The 22,515-nt window shown below is 38.6% G+C and overlaps 1 protein-coding gene across 39 annotated transcripts in view; it reads right to left on the bottom strand.

Annotated features, from left to right (window-relative positions):
- The window catches only part of SCEL (sciellin), a 168,636-nt gene that overhangs the window by 38,250 nt on the left and 107,871 nt on the right, over positions 1–22,515 (bottom strand). For 10 of the 39 annotated variants that reach the window (XM_024348289.3, XM_063792234.1, XM_063792231.1 and 7 more), the window contains 10 exons: positions 17,408–17,488; positions 15,170–15,235; positions 13,070–13,129; positions 9,063–9,107; positions 7,265–7,324; positions 6,905–6,964; positions 4,539–4,598; positions 3,950–4,009; positions 3,528–3,587; positions 2,256–2,315 (listed from right to left, as the gene is read on the bottom strand). In XM_024348289.3, coding sequence (XP_024204057.3) covers positions 2,256–2,315; positions 3,528–3,587; positions 3,950–4,009; positions 4,539–4,598; positions 6,905–6,964; positions 7,265–7,324; positions 9,063–9,107; positions 13,070–13,129; positions 15,170–15,235; positions 17,408–17,488 — 612 coding nt within the window. The remainder of the gene's footprint in view (positions 1–2,255; positions 2,316–3,527; positions 3,588–3,949; positions 4,010–4,538; positions 4,599–6,904; positions 6,965–7,264; positions 7,325–9,062; positions 9,108–13,069; positions 13,130–15,169; positions 15,236–17,407; positions 17,489–22,515) is intronic. The other 29 variants (XM_063792236.1, XM_063792235.1, XM_054665408.2 and 26 more) reach the window with 10 other exon arrangements.

Genomic DNA, 22,515 nt, shown 5'->3' with positions numbered 1-22,515 from the left:
AATAATTACTTTGAACCTTTGTCATGCAAATAATGAAACAATTAGCCCCACAGAAGCAATCACTCTACTCCAGATTACTCCTTGTTGATTTCTGCCTAAATGAAGTATGTGGGATTTGAAGGCCAGTGACTGAGAAAAATAAAATTCCTGGGATGCTATTTCCAGACTTGTGTATTCAAAAAAATAACAAAACGGTAAGCATTACAACCCTCCCTTTGTGTTGGTTGTGGGGTTTGCTTTAACTATATTTTTGGGACTTGATCTCTTTAAATTTTAAATAAAGCACATGATAAAATAAGGTTATTTAAATCTCATAGTTCATAAAGTCCATAAGGACTATGCATACGCTCGCACACACAGGTAAATACACATCCATGTACATATGCACTCATATACACAAAAAAGCACATGTGTATATTTACACATATGCTCATGAAAACACAAGCATCGTGCATACGTATGCAATCACACATGTACAATGTACACACATGCAATGCACACACTCATGTACATGGGAAATTACATATGCATATAGACACATACATGTAGACATGCACATGAATGCACACATGCCCAAAAACATTTGTATGCATGCATACACACATAAGCATAGGCATGCCCACATATACACACACCAACATATGAAGAAAAATAAGTCCTGATTGGAAATATTATTATTTTTTCAGACAGAGTCTCACTCTGTCGTCCAGGCTGGAGTGATGGTGGCACCATCTCAGCTCACTGAAACCTCTGCCTTCCAGGTTCAAGCGATTCTCCTGCCTCAGCCTCCCGAGTAGTTGGGACGCCCAGCTAATTTTTTGTATTTTTAATAGAGACAGGGTTTCGCTGTGTTAGCCAGGATGGTCTCGATCCCCTGACCTCATGATCCACCCGCCTCGGCCTCCCAAAGTGCTGGGATTACAGGCTTGAGCCACCGTGCTCGGCTTGGAAATATTATTTTTAATAAAAATTAGAAAAGGAACATGGATTTTTCCTGGCAAGTAGAAATTAAATATTTGAACACTAAATTATGATGAAAATATAATTCACCTGAATCTTTATTGTTGCAACAACTACTTGTATCTACTATGTGCCTGGCATGAGAATCTTATGATCCCTCTTTTGTAAATGAGTAAATTGAGGCACAGGGAGATAGTCAGCAAGTGATAGAGGCAGAATTCGAATCTAGGATTTTTGGATTCCCTGCTTGCACTGACTACCTCAGGTTACCTCCCTGAACCACCCAGGTACTGAAGGAAATCAATGTTTTCTTCTCCTTCTATGGGTTGCAAGCTTGTGCAAGGCTTGAATTCATTGGGTCGCGGTGCCTCTGACCATGCCACACCTACACAAACAGGGCAGGCATGATAGTGTGCACACCAGCTTTTCAACTAACTGAGCCTTTGCCCTCCCAACTGGGCCTGCAGGCATCCATGACACATGTTAGAATCAACAAATAATATTATGAACTGAGATAACTGAATGGAAAGGAATTCAAGGGAAACTACATGCAATCGTTTGTTACTGTTTCCAGCAACATGCCAACAAATTCAGTTTCAAAAATATTCCATCTGCCTTATAAGAAATAAAAAGCAAGAAGACATAAGCTCTCCAGACTTACTTGACAACTCATGGGTAAGAACAAAGCACACTTTGTTAAGCTCTTCATCTTTAAATACACACCACACTACATGCACATACACACACTACACACAAATATCCCACACACACGCATGTAGATCATACATTTACACATCCACACATGCATTTATACATACGCACACACACTTATACACACACGCATTTATACACACATGCACTTAAATCCACATAATACTGATACACATGCACATACACTCACATACACTACTTACATCTACATACATATGCACTTACATATACATACATGCACTTATATATAAACGCACTACTTATATATTCACACACATACACTAATACATGTACTCACACTAGCATACAAAGAAATAAATCATTTAGTTCAGTAGAGAAGGTCAGCCCAAATTCCCATTTAATTTCTCAAAATTATTTGATAACAAACTTTGCCCAAGAATAAAATGCAGGAGATTTAGGTGTATCACTTGCACAGAATTACTTACTATGAAGTGTTTAGAGAAAAAAGAGCTCAGTTTGTTTTGGCCTGAATTCCAATTTACTGTCCTGAATACCAACACTCAGAATTCTAACGTGCTTCTAAATGCCAAATAAAGGGGAGGGGGGAACTTTAAATGTCTTACCTCCTAATATTTTTATTTGTTTCAGGATCCACTTTAATAATCCCATCAAGGTCTTGTTTTCTTTGAAAAAGGAAATTAATTTTAATGAATGATGTTAAAATATAGCACTAATCAGATGAATAATGGCTGGAAAAATTAAGAAGTGGTAAATATACAAGTTTTCTATATCAATGTAAATTTTTAAAGCTCTAAAAGAAAATGAAAATATTCTCTTACAACTTGAGCTGAAGACCATTTAATGTTGCTTATTTGTTAGTAATAAATCTGATTTTTTGTTTTGTTCTCAGAATACGTAAGTATATATGAAACTTGTTATTTAACAAAATCAACTTTGCCTTCAGATACATCTTGTTAGAACACTCCAAGCAGGCAGCATTGAAATAACATTAAGTTAGATTAAGTTCTACACTGGACCCAGACAGTGTAAATTTCTACTCAACAAACTGGATACAATTGCCTATTCTGTTTTAAGTAGTAAGAATAATGTTGAGAATCATAATTTCATAATAACAAGAATTTAACAATATTAACTAAAAGAATAAGAATGCATGCTTTCATATAAACTCAGCTATCTACCTAGCCCAAACCCTTTTAAATATCATTTCCTTCAGAGTAGATCATGGTGAGCAAAAAAGGGCAAGAAAAAACAGCTCACGTAGTAGAAAAACTAATGATTCACTCCCCAGGGGGACACAGGCCACCCCATTAAAATACTTTGATATCATAAAAGGCAGCAGCAGAATCTAAAAGGGACAGGAGGGGAAGGCAGAAGCACTGCGATTGGGTGCCACTGCCATGTCAACACAGCTCTGAATAGGAGAAAAAGTGGTGGGAGGTCCTCACTCCCCCTGTGTGTGCCAGCCCAGCCTCGCCTGGGCTGTCTCCTGAGACCACCACCCTTAGAGGAGCTGAATTACCAGAGCTCCAATGATGGCTCACTCTTGGCCATCTCTGTCATTTTGGAAATACACTTTGAAAATTTTGTCAAGACTGTGCATTCTTTAGGCACAAAGAAATTCAATTCAGTCACTTACTCTGAAGACAAATCAAAGCTCAAAATCTGGGCAAAAAGGCAGTTTACTATCAAACATTAAGACAATGCTCCAAAAGTTAGTGGTTTTATTGGGGACAAGGAGGGATGGTCGTGTGGCCTATCTTTATTGTCTAATTCCATGCTAATAAAACACGATTATGAAGCTAAAAAGCCAAATTATTTTATCTTCTGATGGACACTTAACAGAAACCATAATTAAAGACATTAATTATTTTTACCCGGTGGTATTTTCATGTCCTTTGGGATTTACTTTGGTAGCATTATCAAGGTCTTCACTTCTTTAAAAAAAAAAGTTTATATCAGTTTCAAAACATTCCCATAATATTAGACACATACATCTTCTGTATTCCCAATGATTAATTCAAGCTTTTGGAGAAAATTATTATACTGACATTAAATTGGCTTTTGGTATAAAAATTGCCAATCAATAACATAGTTTAATTAATCCTTAGGATTTTATTGGGCTATATGTAAATGTAAATTTAGATCGAATATACTGTAGATTCTTTGAAGTGAAGATCAGGGCACCAGGGATTAGACACAGAAGAGAGAAGCCAAACAAAGATGTGGTGCCCTCAATATCACATAATTAATATGAGAGAAAATAACCAATATTTAGAGACATCTGTTCAGTTCTCACCTTCTGCTCATTTTATTCATCCTGGCATTCACTTTAACAACAGATTCGAGATTTTGTCTTCTTTGGAAAAAACACCAAAACTTGTCAGTTAGGTTACAGTACAATTTTCTCTGAAATCTGTATAATCAAGAATGTCCCTGAATGTGGTGTCAGGTGTTTTCAGGACCAAATGACCAAAAAGAGCTTTGATGTAATTATCCTTAACTTACCTTTAGTAATTTCCACAATAGCATTTCATTTAAATGTGTCTAAATCAGTTTAGAAAGGCTTCTCAATGTGGCTCTCGCTGTGCAATTTTGTCCTTTATATTTCTTAATTTAAATTAAAATTTGACTCATCTCTTAATTATTTAAGAAAATACGGAATAAGAGATTATGTAGCAGGTTTTCCTGCACCTACTTCAATGTAACTCAAATCAGAGGTCCTATGAAACAGCACTCAACATATTCCTTTTGCCTACTAGGTCTGACGGGTCAAAGCAGTACAAGAGTTCACTGCCACAAAGGAAAGCATAACACTCCCATTCCTAATGAGGTAAAAAAGCTAACCTGAATAAAAAGAGCTCCATCAAGGTAGGAGATTGACTTACCCTTTCTCATTTTTGTCAGTCCTTTGATTAACTTTAATCGGACTTCCAAGGCTTTGGATTCTTTACAACATTGGGGGAAAAGAAAGGGAAAGAGAGAGTGAGGCAAGAGCAACTCAGTGATATATTCAGACTCTCGTAATGACAACAGCAGATTTCCCACAAGAGAATCTCATAAGATACAATCAGTGCCTAAAGGATCAGAAGTCCTTGGAAATACTGAATTCAGGTGGCTCTATCCATCATGCAAAATGCACAAGCAGCAGCCTGAGACTAAGATACCAACCATTACTCAGTTATGATGGAGTCAACTTAAAAGTTTTAACCAAGGCTTTTGCTTTCTTGGAGGTGGGTTGGTGGGAGGCTAATTTTAATACGTATATTGAGATACTGTCTTATTTAAGCATGAAAATCATTTACATCAGGAGTAGAAATCAATTGATCAATATTTTAAGTCTAAATACTTTGAGAATTCAGACAAGTCATTTCTCTTAAAAAGTTAGCAGATGTGTTTAAAGGGTCTGAAGTCACCTTGGTAAAGTCAAAATAACTGTTATGGTCCCAGCACTTTATATAAATGAAATAAAACTTTCACATGCTAATGATTAAAAATTATTAGCGAATATGAAAGCTAATCTCTTTAAATTCCCCCAAGCTTCCAAGTATTATGCTTTGCCATTTTCATCTCTCTGATTTCTCTGTGATAAGACTGTTGACATTTTAAGTTATTTCAATGTGAGAAAGAAGGAAGGGAAGAAGAAAAAAGAACTAGGACTTTTTCCCTACCATGCAGACAAGATCAGTTATTCCTGCACCAAAACTCAGTTGTTATCAAATTATCCCAGATTATAAATCTTTTTCCTAGCCCACAAAATGATCTACTTAAGATGCACATCCTACTTGTCCTTTTGTCTACCACTTTTGCAGAACTCTCCAAACTGTTTTTGAAAAATATCTGGAACCTCATCTATTCCTAGAAAGCTCATATAGCCATGTACAAAAAAAAAAAAAGAGAGACTGTTTTTCAACTTCATCTATTCCACATTTTAAAAAAAATCGTCTATAATATGTTGGCATGTTTACATTATAATCATATGTTATTAACAAGCCTGTGTGATGGTTACTGCCAATGCTTTTCATCATGTAGACTTTGTTAAGTGTTCTACATCATAAAGGGTTAAGGATGCATCGCCAAGATTGGTTTGGAAAGCTAGAATGCCATTCTGGGCATAGATTGGCACAGATAAATGGTTTTTAAAAATAACTGTGACAATAGAAATAATTCTCATATTAGAAAGGCAAATTTCATGACTAACCAAATACAAAGTAAACAGCCAATCTGGAAGGCAAAAATAGTAGAGATCTCATAAATCCTTGCCCTTTGTCATTCTTGACTATTCTGGGATTTTCTCTAGTGAAATGGTCACGGCTTTGGTTTCTTTCAACAAGAAAAATAATATCAGTCATGTAAGTCAATTATCTAGTATATCAGTCAGGCTAGAACTATAAGGCAACCTCTTAAATGCTATCAGTTCAGTTACTAATCATCAATTAACCCATTTTATGATTTAAAATAAATAAAAGCATAGCTTTTCATTTAAAGGTATTTACAAATACGTATGAAGAGATATACATATGAAATGACCCAACTAAGATTCCAACTGAGAAGTGCCTTTATACACTCTAAAGACTTCAGTGGTGGCCGGGCGTGGTGGCTCATGCATGTAATCCTAACACTTGGGAAGGCCTAGGTGGGCAGATCACGTGAGGTCAGGAGTTCAAGACCAGCCTGGCCAACATGGTAAAACACCATCTCTACTAAAAATACAAAAATTAGCTGGACGTGGTGGCGGGCACTTGTAATCCCAGCTACTCGGAAGGCTGGGGCAAAAGAATCACTTGAACCCGGGAGGCGGTGGCTGCAGTGAGCCAAGGTAGGGCCTCAGAGCAAGACTCTGTCTTAAAAGAAAAAGAGAGAAAGAGACTTCAGTGGTGAGGGGCTATGCTCCCAGCACCTAAATGCCTTAATATAAATGTATTTAGTTCATAAACCAACCTATTCTCCACAACAGCTAGTTGTGTTTCTTTCCATTTTAGATATGAAGGGGAACTGGGAGATCATCTAGGTCATATCCTTCATTTTATGGAATGAGGAAACAGAGCTCTCCAGAAATTACACAACTTGCCCAGGGTCACCCAGATTGATGTTGGTGGCAAAACCAGCACCAAGATACACACTATCCCTGGACCCCAGTCTAAGGCTTATTCCACCAGCCTGCCTGACCCTTGTACTAAGCAGGAGGTCTCCTCCAGAAAATAGTACACCATCTGGGACTCAATCAAAATGGTCTGTCTTAATAAAATCTTACCCTTTGCCATCTTTATCTGTCCGGGTACTCATATAGATGAGGCTTTCAAGGCTTTTGGCTCTGAAAACACAAAGAAATTCACATAAAAGGCTGCATACTGAAATGAAATTGTGTGGTATCTTGAAAGGTCAAATGCAATAAACATTCTCCATGAATTGCTCATTTACTCTTATTGAATGGAAGAGCAGAAATCCTTCTGGGTAATTATGTCTGAACTAAATGTACAATGCTGAGAGCACTACCCCATCTGCCAGTACATTTCCATGCCAGAGGATACAACCCCCTTGCAGCTAATGTCTGAAGGAATAAGACGAGCAATCTGCAAAGTAAGATTTTCATATTTGAGACAGATGCACTTACCTTTTCTCTCTTTCTTCTACCTTTGGATTTGCTCTGAAGAGACCATCAAGACCTTGATTCCTTTAAATGTATTGATTTTAAAAAGCCTCATCAGTGATAATGACCAATGCTTAACTCTATAAGAACATAGACCAGTTTACATCTAAGACAGGAAACAGAAGCTTGTTGGGGAAGATGAGCTACAATTCTTGAAACAGGTATATTCATAGACTCAAATTTTAAATTGTAGTGGGCCTTAGAGAAAACAAAATAAAAGATATAAACTGGGGATCTGTCAACCACAATAGGTCTATAGAGGTGTTACTTGGATTCATGGAGCATTTCTACCCTTTTAGCTTTCAAGCGTGAGCTTTAAAGTGAGCCCATGTTACAATGATGGTCAGGACACACAGAAACCTGAATTTTCAGGCTAGGTGTAGTGGCTTATGCCTGTAATCCCAGTACTTTGGGAGGCCAAGGTGGAAGGATCACCTGATCCCAGGAGCCCGAGACCAACCTGGGCAACATGGTCTGACCCCATCTCTACAAAAAATTAAAACTTAGCCAGGCATGGTGGTGGTGCCTGTAGTCCCAGCTACTTGGGAGGTTGAGGTGGGAAGATTGCTTGAGTCCAGGAAATGGAGGCTGCAGTGAGCTGTGATTGTATCACTGCACTCCAGCCTGGGCGACAGAGCGAGACCCTGTCTCTAAAACGAATGAACAAACAAACAACAAAACTGGATTTTCAGGATCTCCTGAGAATGCCCTGCTGTCCTGCAACACTAGACTCAGTGGAGACCCTCAGCTGGAGCTGAGCTGAGAAGCAGCTGTGTGCTCAGACAGGGCATTTGCTCTCCTTTTGGCCGCAGTTATCACAGTCAGTCTCCTCACCCACTCACACCTGCCTGGTCTCAGCGGGCCGTGGAGTCTGTGACTCCTGATCTAAAACCTCCTCTCCTTGTAAATGAGGAAACTGAAGAGCAGCAGATTAAGTGATTATTATTGCCAGAACAGGATAGGAAAAACACATCTCGGGATCCTCTGATCAATGAATTCATTTGGCATTTCCCTGTTTTCTCCTTCTCTTTGATCACTGTTTAGTGGGTTAGTATGCAAAGTAATAGAGAGCTTGCTTACATTATACTTACCACAAACACAAGCCTTGATTATTCATTTTTCTCTCTTGGCATATTTCAAGCTATACAATTATAAATGATTCAAAACAAGAAGATACAGCCTGGGCAACATAGTGAGACCCCATCTCTACAAAAAATTAAAAATTAGCCACACGTGGTGGCACAGGCCTGTAGTCCCAGCTACTTGGGAGGCTGAGGCAAGAGGATGGCTAGCGGCCAGAAGGTCAAGGCTGCAGTGAGTTATGATTGCACCACTGCACTCCAGCCTGGGTAAGAGAGTAAGACTCTGTCTCAAAAAATAATAATAAACAATATAACATTAACTATGATAATAAAATGTTTTTTGTAATGGTTAAACTAAAATTATTCCATGATCAAACCAAATTCTGTTTACATTTTAGTTAATTAATATTTCAGGAAGAGAAAAGTGGTTATTTATATAACTGCCTTAATAAACAAATGGCGTACGAAAATCAAGAACACTTTCATATTAGTATCTTCAGACTTTAATAACCATTCATCATAACAATGAAATGATGATGATTGCTGCAAGCTTTTGTTCAAGATTTGTAGGATATTTTTGACTACCCTGGTATGTGGGTCCTCACGCTCAAAGACTGGAAAGGCATAAAAAGTCACAATATGCAACTCAGTAATAAAAAATAAACATTTAAAAATCTTACCTATTCAAGCTTTTGTTCATTTTGATGAGATTATCCAATTCTTCACTTTGGGAAGAGAAAAAAATGTTTAACATTAGTAAAAAGCTTGCCCAGGGTCAAAGGGTAAATTTGCCTTAAAATGACAGTTCTCTGAAATACAACACATCCCACTTTTATCATCTGCGAAAATCCTGATGATCCTCAAAGCTCGCATCCAACACCACTTTCTCCAGAACGCCTTTCCTAGTCCTCTAACTGAATAGAGTCCTCTACATTTTTGGAGCCCTTGCAGCATTTGTTTTTTCTGCACCTGCTTTATGACAGTTCTGTGACTATACTTTGAGTTATAGCCATTGCACACTGGTCTCATGTTAATGCTCCTACCTCAGCACAGGCACACATATGCACACCACTTAAAACTTAGAACTGTATTTTACATCAGACACACTTCTGTGTTTTAATACAGTGTCTTTCATACAGTAGATACTTAATACCCACTTTTAATTGAGTCCACACATAGGTACATTGATTAATTATAGCATTGTGCAATGTACTTGCACACGTAGCTTCTAGAAAACATTTGTTCATCAGTAAGTCTGGCTTCCTTCTTGAGCTCTGCTACTTCATTTCCAGGTCAGCTAAATTTGCTAGCCTGTTTCCACATTTGACAACTGCAAAGCCTTTTCTGGCTGCTGCTTCAGGAGCAACCTATTTAAATTCTTAGGTTCAGGAATTCTATTTAAACCACATGGGTTCAACTTTCTCCCCTAAGCGGGCAGCCTAGGTGAGGTGGAGTGGGGGTTTCACCACAGTGCTATTGGTTTCTTCCTCTAGTTCCCTGTCACAGCATGTCCTTTCTCCAACTTTTCTATTCATGACCTACCCCCGACCACACACACACACACACACACACACACACCTTGCCCCACCTCTCTTGCCTTCCTCAGCAAGTTTTTCTGTTCACAAATCAGTAGTTACGCATTCAAGTTTCCTTGTTAAGGACACATGGAGTACGATCCAGGACTCATCACTTATTCATTGGTGAATCTGGGTGAGTTACCTAACCTTCTGTGGACTTAATTTTCCCATTTGTAAAATGAGAATACTAATCATACCCACCTCAGAAAAGATTCATAAGCTCATGAATATAAAGTATTTAGCACAATGCCTAACAAGTCATAAATTCCTGATTAATTGGGGCCATTATAATAAATAATGCCCTGTCATTACTAAATTTTTTGTTTAATAAATGCTTGCTATACTTTTTTTTTTTTTAAGACAGAGTTTCACTCTTGTTGCCCAAACTGGAGTTCAATGGCATGATCTTGGCTCACTGCAACCTCCGCCTCCCAGGTTCAAGCAATTCTCCTGCCTCAGCCTCCCAAGTAGCTGGGACTAAAGGTGTGCACCACCATGCCCAGCTAATTTTTGTAGTTTTAGTAGAGATGGGGTTTCACCATGTTGGCCAAGCTGGTCTTGAACTCCTTACCTCAGGTGATCTGCCCACCTCAGCCTCCCAAAGTGCTGGGATTACAGGTGTGAGCCACCACGCCCAACCTAGTAAATGCTTGCTATACTTATTTTTTAATTGCACTTAGAAACACCAAGACTTCGACTTAGCCTTTAGAGAGATGCAATTGCTAAGTCACTTATGTGCTTGAAGATGCCTGGCACGATGACACTATAGCAAGAATAGCTGCTGAGGGTAGTCCTCTTAGAGACCCTAAATTAACAGCCAGTACATAGGTGAATCCTGTCAAGTAGTTTTAGGTATCAATGGTAGAATTGTTGCCTGAGAATAAATACTGAAATACAAAAGTTGCTGCCTCTAACAACAACAAAAAAAATTAATGCTCTATCCTTGTGTGTGACAAACACTACCCAGTCCCTTGACACAGTAACCCATTACTGTTTCTTGCTTGATATTCTACCCACTAACTCTGAGACTAACAATCTGTTCATGTCCCCAAGGGAAAGAGCAAACCCACGAGTCCTATAAATTTTAGCCCCAGGCTTTCCTGACTGGCATGAGTCACAATGATGAGATTATCAGGATTTGGAGTTGCTTTATCCCAAGAAAATTAGCATAAATCATGAGAAGACACTCTGTGGCAAATTAAATAAAATGGATACTGTATTCCAAATAAAAAACTTAAGCTTTCAAAATGACTTTAAATTGATGAAAGCTTTGGATATTAAGTTTCACCATTGCATTTGTAACAAATTAAATGTTCTTAATCCGATAGCAGTAACATTCCATTTCACAAAGAGCAGCTCGGATAACTAAAGCCATTTCTACTCCCTGTGGATGGTCCAAAGAAACAATACTCTATGATGACTACCATGAACATTTTTCCTGATCCCTGTCAAGCAGCATCTTCTCTCTGTGATAAATGTACCTGGCTGTGGAATTTGAGCATTATGGCTAGGGAGCAGGGACAGGAAAGTTAAACTAACTGCCTCTCTGACAGTTTTTATTTGATTTACACCAAACCATAATTTCCCTTCAGAGTCACTCACTTATCTGTTTCTCAGATATCCCGATCACCCACCAAACCACTGTCTAATCCCTACTGGAAACAAAATATTACCTGCAACAGAAATAAATCAATAAAATTAGAGATCTAGACACTTCAATGAGGGAAGACGTGGAAATGAAACATTCGGGACAATTTCTATAGACTCTGTCTGGATTCAGAGCTCCTATTTTGTTTATGAATTTGCACAGAAAAGCCAAGTGTCATATTTTCTTCTCTTCAATTCTTTTGACAGAGACTGCAATCTCTAACAACACTCTTAGCATTACTAAAATCTATTAAACAAGGAATATTTTTGAGAGCTTTGGACTTAAACAATGGAATATTATGATTTTACCACAATCTATTAAACACTGTGTACAAAGCATCATGTCACACACTGTAAATGGCAAATAAGACAAAATATCTGCCCTGAGAGACTATAGAGATGATAGAGAAGGTAACACACTTATGCAAATAACAGGAAACAAAACTGAGTATGATTCGGTCTTATAAAATATGAATAGTGCAACTCTAAGTGCTAATAGAGGCAGAAGTCACATCTCACTGGATCACTCAGGGAAGATAACAGAGAAGGTGCCACTTGATCCAGATCTTGAACAATGGGCAGGGCTTGGATGGATTGGCATGGTGGCTTGAGGCTGGAAAAGGCTACCATGTGGTATAAACAAAGCCAGAGTATTTGGAAACTACAGACAGAAAATGGTTTCCCTTGATATGAACGTAGGATAAATATAGGAGTGAAAACAGAAATAACTGGAATGTGAGGCTGGAGCCAGGTTGGCAAGGGCTTTGAATGAGGTTATATGCCATTGAATGGGCAATGTGGATCTGGTTCAGTGACTGAGCAGAATCTTTGGAAAAATTCTGGAATTGGTGGGTGATAATAGTTTAGTGGAAGGAAAGCCTGAAGAGTGTAAGTAAAGCTGAATAACTACTCTAACAATCTGTGAAGGAGTCAATGAGGTTTTAAACTAGGGGAAATCCATGTACACATGAGGGACATTTTAGATGTTTAATTCGTGCATGCATGATACTACTTAAGGGGAAGGAGAAGGAAGAATCCAGAATTATTCCAGAAAGGTGAGTCTGCAGGAATTCAAGAACAGAGAAGTGAGGAACAGCACATTTGGGAAGGAATTTGGATATGACCTTGGACATCCTGAGGGGTGGTGCTAGGAGATGAGTGGAGATCTGGACCAGCAACATAAATACAAGACTGGATATTTGGAATGAGGCTTGACAGCTGAGGTCACTGGGAGAGTAAAATTGCCAGAAAAAGCAGCAGAGTTGGAAGAGTGTCCATAAATGTCGGCACCATCCACTATTCAGGAATACTTATCTGGAGAAACTGATGCTTTCTTATTTTAAATTATATACGATATACAGCACTAGGATTTTGTTCATATTTGGAACTTTTAAAGGTGTGGTTAAGCATTTTTGAAACACCAGGGAAGATAAAACCCAAGCTCAAAAGCTCTGAGATCTCACCCTTTGTCACTTCTCTGAAGTGAAGTGGCCACTTTGACGATGTTATCAAGATCCTGACTCCTTCAAACAATGAAAAATAAATACAGGTCAATGATAGTCAAGCTATTTTTGAAGGAGCTAAAATTTCTCATTTGTTTTCAGTAAATAAAGTAAATAGTCTAGGTGGTGTTCAGGAATTACTGAGTTTAACAGAATGACAAAATGGTTCTATTATGTCAGCTCATGGCACACAGAGACACACACATCCCCCACTGACACACACACACACACACACACACACACACACACACTCCCCTCTGTTATTCCACCTGGGTGTTGGCTCTGCCATCTAGTGCTCACTGAAATAACTACATTTTCTCCTGAAGACTTGTATTGCCAGCTCCCAGGTTCTATGTTAAAAAAAGGACATAGAAAACAAAATCCATTTAACTGACAAGTAAACACAGAAGTGAGTTCAAAAGGTTTTCTACCAGAACCAAGCAGCATTAAGCAACAGATACAATTAATTAATTAATTATTCCTTTTCACCCTAAAGGGGTGAAAATGTTTGTCTTCTCAGACTCTAGAATAGGTGGAAGCACCTGAGCACACAGAGGGCTCATGTATTCCAAATCAGATCAATGCCAATATCCCTGGATCATAAAAGGAACAATTAGGAAAATTCTTATAGTAATTAAGAACTGTGGGCTGGGTGTGGTGGTTCACACCTGTAATCCCAGAACTTTGGGAGGCCAAGGAAGGAGGATCCCTTGAGGCCAGAAGTTTAAGATTAGCCTGGGCAACAAAGGGAGATCCCCATCTCCACATACAAATTTCTTTTTAAATTAGCTGGGTGTGGTGGCCTGTGCGCATAGTCCCAACTACTCAGGAGGCTAAGGCAGGAGGATCTCCTGAGCCCAGGAGTTTGAGGCTGCAGTGAGCTATAAGTTCTCTGCTGCACTCCAGCCTGGGTGACACAGCAAGATCCTGTCAAAAAAAAAAAAAAAAAAAAAAAAGAAGAAGAAGAAGAAGAAAAGAAAAGAACTCAGTATCTCATAGAAGGTTAATAAGGTTCCATGAAGAAAGGATTTTGTAGCCAAGTAAGTTGGGAAATGTAACCGACTTTTGCTGATTTGGAATACACATAAGCACACTAAAGATTCTGAAAAGTTCTGTGGCAGAAAACTCTATTAAACTGTGTTTCCTAAATGTAGTGAAACACTGAACTCTTCTTTTGCAGAACATGCATTGACATCCTGTGGCACATAGAACACAGGTTGGGGAATGCCAAGAGTGGTGCTGTAAGCTCCTCAGAACAAGGGAAACATGACTTTCTCCAAAGAAGAGAATCCATGTGATGTGTCTTTTAGAATGGCACTCTTCTGAAAGTCAAACGGGGATAATATAAAAAATGAAAAGTATATAAGTTTTAAACTTCAAAGTAATTTTTTCAGTCATAAAAATCTTTTGACTGAAAAATTATCATATTGATAGACTTATAAAATTGCACTGTTTAAAAACTATTTTCAAAAAGTAATTTTTTTCCTTAGAAAAGGGAGAAAAAGAAGACACATTCAGAACAAATGCTAGACTAAATAGGATGTGCAAGACAACAAGCGTAAATTAGAAGTGTAAATCGGGAGACCAGACATTTGGGGAATGCCACCTTACCCTCCCCACCGACGACATTTGGTGAATGTCCCTTAACAAATGGCATCAATGTGCTTCTTCCTGATGCTGCAGGATTTTGTAGCACAAGTTCAACTGAACAACTGTATTTCCACCTCTTTATTTATACATCCACACCAACTATATCATAGACCTCAGAGCAGGTCCTGGGAATAAAGAGGTGAGCAAGCTTTCCTGCCTTTAGTGGGTTTGATCTTATCCTGTTACCTTGTTCACACCATTTTGGTAGTTTTCTTAATGGAAAGTTTGGGATAGAATTAAAAGGAACAAAATTCTGAAAGTGCCTACAAAAACATTTATTACTATTTTGGAGTCAGTTGGAAAACTGATTTTGTCTACCTTATTATTAATTGCCTTGCATTTTTTAATGTGCTGAGAAAGCATACTTTATCATTACTACAGTTATGTAGATATAAATAGAAATCAGTGTACCTTATATTTCTTTCAGCAGATCTGTTGGTTTCTGTATATACACCTGGTTTAGGTGGATGTATCTGCCTATATTTTCAAAGTTAAAAGATTATATCAGTCAGAAAAGAAAACACTTTTTTTGATAAATTGAAATTTATTTTAAAAAATGTATGTACAAAAAGATCAGTGTTTGTTGGAACCATAACACTACCTGAGATAACAAACTTAAATTCTTTGGGTAGGCGGGAACTCCAGTATACTGAGTTTGTAATTTAATCTATCTTTATTGCATATTTGTAAACCACTGGATCTATCTAGACTTATAAGTTCTAAATATGTTTATGTTGTTTTTTGTTCTCCATCAATAAAGCATTTTCATACTTATCTCTATCAGATAATGATATAACATTTTAAAATATTAATTTTTGTTATGGGCATCAAAGGGATTTTTTTCTTAAAGAATTATCCCATTTGAATACTATCAAGAAATATATTTGTTCATAAAAGGTGGGAAGAAGAGTCTATGTTTCAAGTACACCTACAACATTGGGAATGACCATACTAAGCTGACAGAATTAAATTTTATTATGTTCGGTTCTGGCACAATTTAAGACTTTTCTCTACTCTTTTTTCAAGTATCTGGTTGACCTACTTATACATTCCTACTTGTTCTCAAGAAGCTATATTCGACTATTTTTTGTACTCCTGAGGACATGTGTTAATTACATAGGAAACACTTCCATTTCATATTCTTTCATTAAAATCATCTTGCTGTGATTAAAGTAGTCAGGACTTTAAAAAAACATGCAAGTTGTCCCAATTTTATTTTTTAGATCATTGGTAGAATAAAGAAATTTGAGTAGTAAGTTCCTGTGAAATTTAGCTTCCTTTAAATTTAAACAAGCTTGTAGCTCTAGTGATGCTGATTTTAGATTAGAATATCGGTGGTACTAAGGCCAATTAATTTTAGCCCCTTAAAACAATTCTATTCAAATTGGGATTTAATTGCTCAATACTAGAAGAGTTAGAGGAAAAATAATGTAAGATTAAAAAGCTTGAGAAGATATTTTTAAGAGATCATTATAACCATCATACAAACAAAAAGTTATAAATCTGATCTATATTTTTAATTAGTTCAGTGAAGAAATATTCTCTTGACTCAATTTAAAAAATTATGCTCTCATCCTATGGACAAAATTTCAAAGATCCTGTGCAGTTTCACTGAACAGAAATTCAAACCTGGAGTTTTAACACCTATTGCTACATAGTCCTGCTGCCCAGTCAAAACTTTGTAACTGAAGTTACTCTCTTAATGAAGAATATTTCTATAATTGTGTCTACTAAAAAGTAGTTCTATGGTTGTGTCTTATTAAAGAATAGTTTCATAATTGTGTCTTACGTGGTGTCAAAAAAATCACCATCAAAGAGCAAAAATACAAAAGAAGCAACAGTAGGCAATCAAGCAGATGTAATGTAGTCAATCTTCGTTGAGTTACTATTTTTTAATCTCACAATAATAATGGAAATGTGGGGTGTACATCTTGAAAAATTGTTCAAGATATATTAAACAGTTTAAATGTAACACATGGGAAGAGTTCAGATCTCTGAATTTGTTTCCAAGTATTAATTATAGAGTGACAGAGATTCAAAGCTGAGAAGCAAGTCTATTTTTCCTGATTCAGAGACAAGTCAATTAGAACATCTTTCAAAATTTGTGATAGTTTTGAAATAAATTACAAATCCCTTCAGTAAAAAAAGATTAAAGAACTACTCAAAGGTATTTGTAACATAAGCAAGGATTTGAGTGGTAACACAAAGTTTCAAGAACATCGTTCATCAGAATCTGTATCTCTTAGTGGGAAACTTAACTTGGAACAAACATGAACAAAAAATACATTTTTAATATGGTTTATATGTATATTATATGTAATACATGTCAAATACATATATGTATTTATATTTGTATATTAGGAGCAAATATATAAAAAGTCTGTGTACAAACACTTTCTGAACATGAATATTGTTCCATTTTTATCTTGAAGGCATATTTTCTTAAGACAAGTTAGCCATTAGTATTCAAAGACAAACATAAATAAACATATGTGTTGGGAAATAAAATTAGAAAAAGTTCTACAGGCGCTTCTTTAGGGAATGTGCACACAAAACATTCATGCTTTGCCCACAGCGGGTCACAGTCCATTTACTTTCATTTCCCTTGAACTTCATTTTGTCAAGAAATTCTGGACTACTAGGTCTTACCTATTATCCTGTCTCAGCTGGTTAGGAGAAGAAACAGGAGAACTGGGCTTTGGAGGTATTGGAGGGTGAACACCTGGTTCCCTTTAAAACAGAAAACAGCAATTCATTTCACCATGGAAACATGGTAAATTTTAGCATCTATTAACTGAATGCATTTATTGCCTACATAAAAATATCCATTGCATCTTACAACCCCTATGTGTGAGGTACCTGAAAGGTCAGAATCCATGGAGCACTAAACTTTAAAGAAGTCAAATATTGAAAATATGTGTATTTTTAAAGTTTATTTAATCAGGTTCTTGAAAACCCGATCCTCTTTTACTATAGTTTGGACTATACTATGTTCTTTAAATAACTCAATATTTTGCTAGTATATCTAGCTCTAGTCATGGCATTTCAGGTCAGCAGTGCATGAGAACTGTAAATGGTCCTTGGGTACTAATATATAAGCTTCTTTGGGGATTATGTCAACTATCAGGCTGCTATGGAAACAGCAAGAAAAGGCTTTAATTTCAGAGACCTCAAGGTAGCATTGATTTGAAGCTCTTAACTAAATCTGACTTAAATATTGTCAGCACAGGCCACTTTGATGCTGACAAAGCATATATACAATCTACCGTCAGCCTAAACTTTCCAATGAAGCACCGCGGCAGTCTCTGAGTTGGCAGGACTTAATGAGGTAGGAACTGGAGATGGGCAATTATGTGCACATTTTGGATGGAGTCAGCACCTTACTAAGAGTATGTCACTCCCCTATGTTCCCCACCACTACCACCCCAGCAGTTCTCTATTTGTCCTCAACATAAACTCTGTACCTAGTGAAAGAACCCTCTGATCCTGTGTACCCTTCTGGCTTCTGTAGCAATGGTAGATAGGCATGTGGGCTAGAGTCAGGCTGCCTGAATTGCCAGCTGTGTGGTAACAGGTTAACTTGATTCTGTTTCTTCATCTGTAATAATCTTTCTAATAGGATTGTTGGGGTATTGTCAGGACTAAATGAGATTGTGCTTTTACTCAACAAACATTTCTTGGTAGCTTTCTATGTGCAAGGAAGGCTCTCTGTGAGCTGGATAATGTCCTTGTTCTCAAAGGCTTTCAATATACAAATAAATATATGTCAGAAGAAGAAAAGTGCTGTGCAAATAATAATAATAATAAAACAGAATAAGGAGATATAGACTGATGGAGTGGGAAGATTATTTTATTTAGAATGGACTGGGAAGGCCTCTCTGTCAGGTGAAATTTGAACCAAGACCTGCAGGAAGTAATAAAGTAAGCCATGAGGCTATCTGGAGAAAAAGCATCTAAATACAGCCATCATTAGCTTAGAGATGGTATTTAATGCTTTAAACTGGCAGAGATCACTAAGGGAGTCAGTGTAAGTAGAGACAAAAAGAGGGCCAGGGGTTGGACCTTCAGGACCTGCAATATTTAGAGGTCAAGAATATGAGATGAAAACAGCAAAAGAATCAGGAGGAGTGGCCAAGAAGGAAACAAGAGTAATAGAAGGGTGTGGCATCCCAGAAGCCAAGCAAGAAAAGTTTCAAGGAAAGAGTACTTGGCCATTTCAGATGCTACTGTTAATCAAATAAAAACAAGGACTTGGAAATTACCATGGTTTGGCCAACAGAGTGGTCTTTGGTCACCCTGATAAGAGCAGTTTTGATGGAACGATGGTGGGAAAAGAAAAAAAATTATACGAGTGGATTTAGGAAAAAATGGGGAAGCAAGGAGATAGAGGCATTGAGGCAGTTTGGCAGTAAAGTAGGAAGACAGAAATGGGTAGCTACTTCGAGGCTGATGGATCGAGGAAGGTTACTACAGCATGTAGATATGATGATGGGAATGATCCAGTGAATCACTGATGCAGGAGAGAGAGGGGGAAATCACTAGATAGATGACTTTGAGAATTGATGGGACCTAAGGCACAGGGTGGTGGTTGATCTTAGATGGAAGTACAGAGGGCTCATTCACAGCAGCAAGAGGGAAAGAACTAGATGGGTATAGCTGGGGTACGTTCATTGACTCAGAGTGAGGAAGGTTCTCTTTTGTTTACTTTTATTTTCTCAGTAAAATAACAGTCAAGATCATTGATTCAAAGCGAGGAGGTTGAGTAGGGGTTAGGACTGTGTGAGAAAGAAAGAGGCGGAGAAAATGTGTGAAATGGTTTTCTAGGCAAGCAGAAGAGTAAGTGGACCCAGGAAACATAGTAAGATGGTGATGATGATGATGTACTATTATATGGGGTCATTATGTGCCAGAAACTTTTCTAAGCACTTTACATATATTAACTAATGAAATCCTCACTGCAATCCCAGACATAAGTATTATTCTTCTTCCCATTTTACAGATTAAAACACTGAAGCACAGAACATAAAGATAAATATCTGATGATGATGCAGCTCATAAGGGGCAGAGCTGGGAATCTGAACGAGAAAGTCTGGCTGCATAAACCCTCCACATGCTGTGCTGTCTCTTGAAGGATCCTTGGGCCATACCAATGGCTCAGTTGAGGTTAGTACTCATGGGCTTAAAATCAGGTTATTTGGCATTGTTTCCTCTTGCCATATTCAACTGGTTGGGGAGGAGGAACAGAATAGACTGAGAGTTGGATTTACCATTAGCCACATTTACAATTCAGCCAAGTGAGTGCAACAAAGAGAATGATGGCAAGGGAGTGGAAGGGGTCTTCAAGGAAAGGGTTACAATGGGGGCTGTGGAGTTTGAGATGGGCATGGAGGGAAATGAGAATATGAGTAGTGGGGACTGTGAAAAAACTGGTAGAATTAATGGACTGGTGATTGTGATGGGGCTGAGGAATTCCTGGAATCAAAGGACTGAAGGGAGTGAGCTGGACAGAGAGAAAGCAGGAGCCAGAGAGGGAAAGCTTTGAAGTAGAAGACTTGTAATTTTGTAGGGTATGTGGTGATTTACAGGGCAAGATCTATCAATGGCTGCAGTAGTGGGAAGAACAAGATCATCGGGGAGAAGGTCACAAAGGTGAGTGGTCGGGGAGGGGAAGGATCCTCTGCATGGATTTTGAAATCACCAAGCATTATGACAAGAGGAGGGTTTGGGAAAGACAGTGAGCCTGGTGCTGAAGTCTTCAAAGAATGAGTGTGAGTGTCTCAGAGAACTTCAGATGACTCCAACAAAGATGAGAAGCTCACAAGGGCATGGCTTCAAAGGAGATGGAGAGTTTCAGGGAGGAGGGAGTTAAAATTAACAGCAGGTGGTGATGAGAAGCAAACAAGACCCCTACCTTCATCCGGACCCTGTGATATGTCAGTTTAGAGGGAAAACAGCCCTTATTGAGAGACAGGCTGTGGAAGCAGGGTCCTCTGGAAGAGCACAACAAAAAGGTGGGAGATCATTCAGAGGGGAGGCTGAAGAGTGGAGGATTTTGGCAATGACAAATGACACGCTCAGCAAGGTGGAGTGGAAGGGTTTGAGAGCTCAGTGTGATATTAGGTTGGGTCAGGTTCAGGGAGGTACAGAGCTCTGTGGAGATGGTCCAAGTGATAAGAAATGACCTGACTGGGGTTTCAATGAGGGTCTATGGAGAGGACATAATGGAATGAGTCCTGAGAACTTTCAGCAGAGTGGTGGTGAGGCCATGGGTGATGGATAGTGGAGCACCAAGCATGGTGGGTCTCTTGGCTCTCATGTTGATGGTGACATTGAAGCCAGAAGAGCGCACGCATGCTTGGCTTCCACACAGGAAATAGTAAGTGTCTTTTGCTGTAGTGGTTGTTGTTTTCACCCCACATGACTCCAGGGCTGCAGATGTGACAAACTCTTACCCTTCCTAATGCACCCCACCATATTCTCTCCCCGCTGTGGAGCACCTCCTTCTTCCCTTCACCTGGAAATTCTCTCCTTGCCCTTCAGACTTTGGTTTAGGAGTATCTATCTCCAGTGATACCCAAAGCCATGCTATATACATCCCTACATTCCCCCATAACAACCCTATTCACAGCACATATCACACTATTCTGGATTACACATGATATTCTGTTCCCACACTGAACTGAAAGTTCCTAAAAGGACAGCTATATCCCAAGTACTAGGATTGTGTATGGCAGAAGAATGAAGGAGGAAGTGATTGGCTGAATTTCTTTGGCAGGGAGGAAATGGGTACCAAAGACGGATTTGCAACTTTCAAAATCTGTGCAAGTTTAGCTTCCTCATAGGAGAATTCCACTGTCAATCCCATTACAGAACACCTACTAGGTGCCAGGTACTTGGCTGAGTCATTCTGTTGTGTGATATTTCTGGAAGAGCAATTTACATGGAAATAGTCTTCCCATCCTGGCTTAGTGGCAGATTCTACAGTATTTTGTTTGTATTGCCACCATCTTCTTTTCTCGGAAAATATCCTTGTGTTGGGTGTATGCATCAAGTGATACAGTCTTTAGTGTATCTGTGTGGATTCATTGGTTACATGCTCTCCTTCCAGAGGCAGAGGAAAGGGGGAAGGAGGTGATCAGTCCTGGGTAATAATGAGGCTGTACAGAACACTAGATGTCTGAGGACAGGCAGGAAAGAGGTAACAAGGTGGAAAGGAGGATTACAAAAAATAGAAATGGGATGGTGCCAAGCTTTACTTATGTTACAGTCATGTTAATGACATACTCAATTTCTTCCATTTTAAAATGTCTAGGGCCTCAAAGAGGTGGGTAAATGTGGATTGCGTGGATCAGGGGAGTAGAAGTAGATCTGAAATGGTCTGGAGAATACGCAGGAAAGGGAAAGATGGATGTGCAGTTATAAAGGCCAAGAAAAGCAGAGGAGCATGTTTATTTCCAAGGGTGATGCATGTACACCCCTGCTGGGCCAGGAGCCAGGCGATGCCATGTTGACTTCCATTTACCTCAAAGGAGCTTTCATTTGCATCACTGCAATGACAGCCACAGATGACAGAACTCAAGCCCTGGGGTGGGGCGGGCAATGAGAGGAGTCATTCATGTCGTGCCAGGAGCATGATGTGATGCCAAGCAGGGGGATTAAAATGCAAGAGCGAGGCAGGAAGCTGTGGCCAGAACGTTCTGAAGAGAAGGAAACAAGAGACATTCATTGGAATGATCTTCATTGAATTCTGCTTTGAG

Source organism: Pan troglodytes, chromosome 14 (genome assembly GCF_028858775.2).
Source record: "Pan troglodytes isolate AG18354 chromosome 14, NHGRI_mPanTro3-v2.0_pri, whole genome shotgun sequence".
In the NCBI taxonomy this organism is placed as follows: domain Eukaryota; kingdom Metazoa; phylum Chordata; class Mammalia; order Primates; family Hominidae; genus Pan; species Pan troglodytes.
Note: the sequence above shows the minus strand (reverse complement) of the source record. Positions and strands in the feature narration are given on the sequence as shown.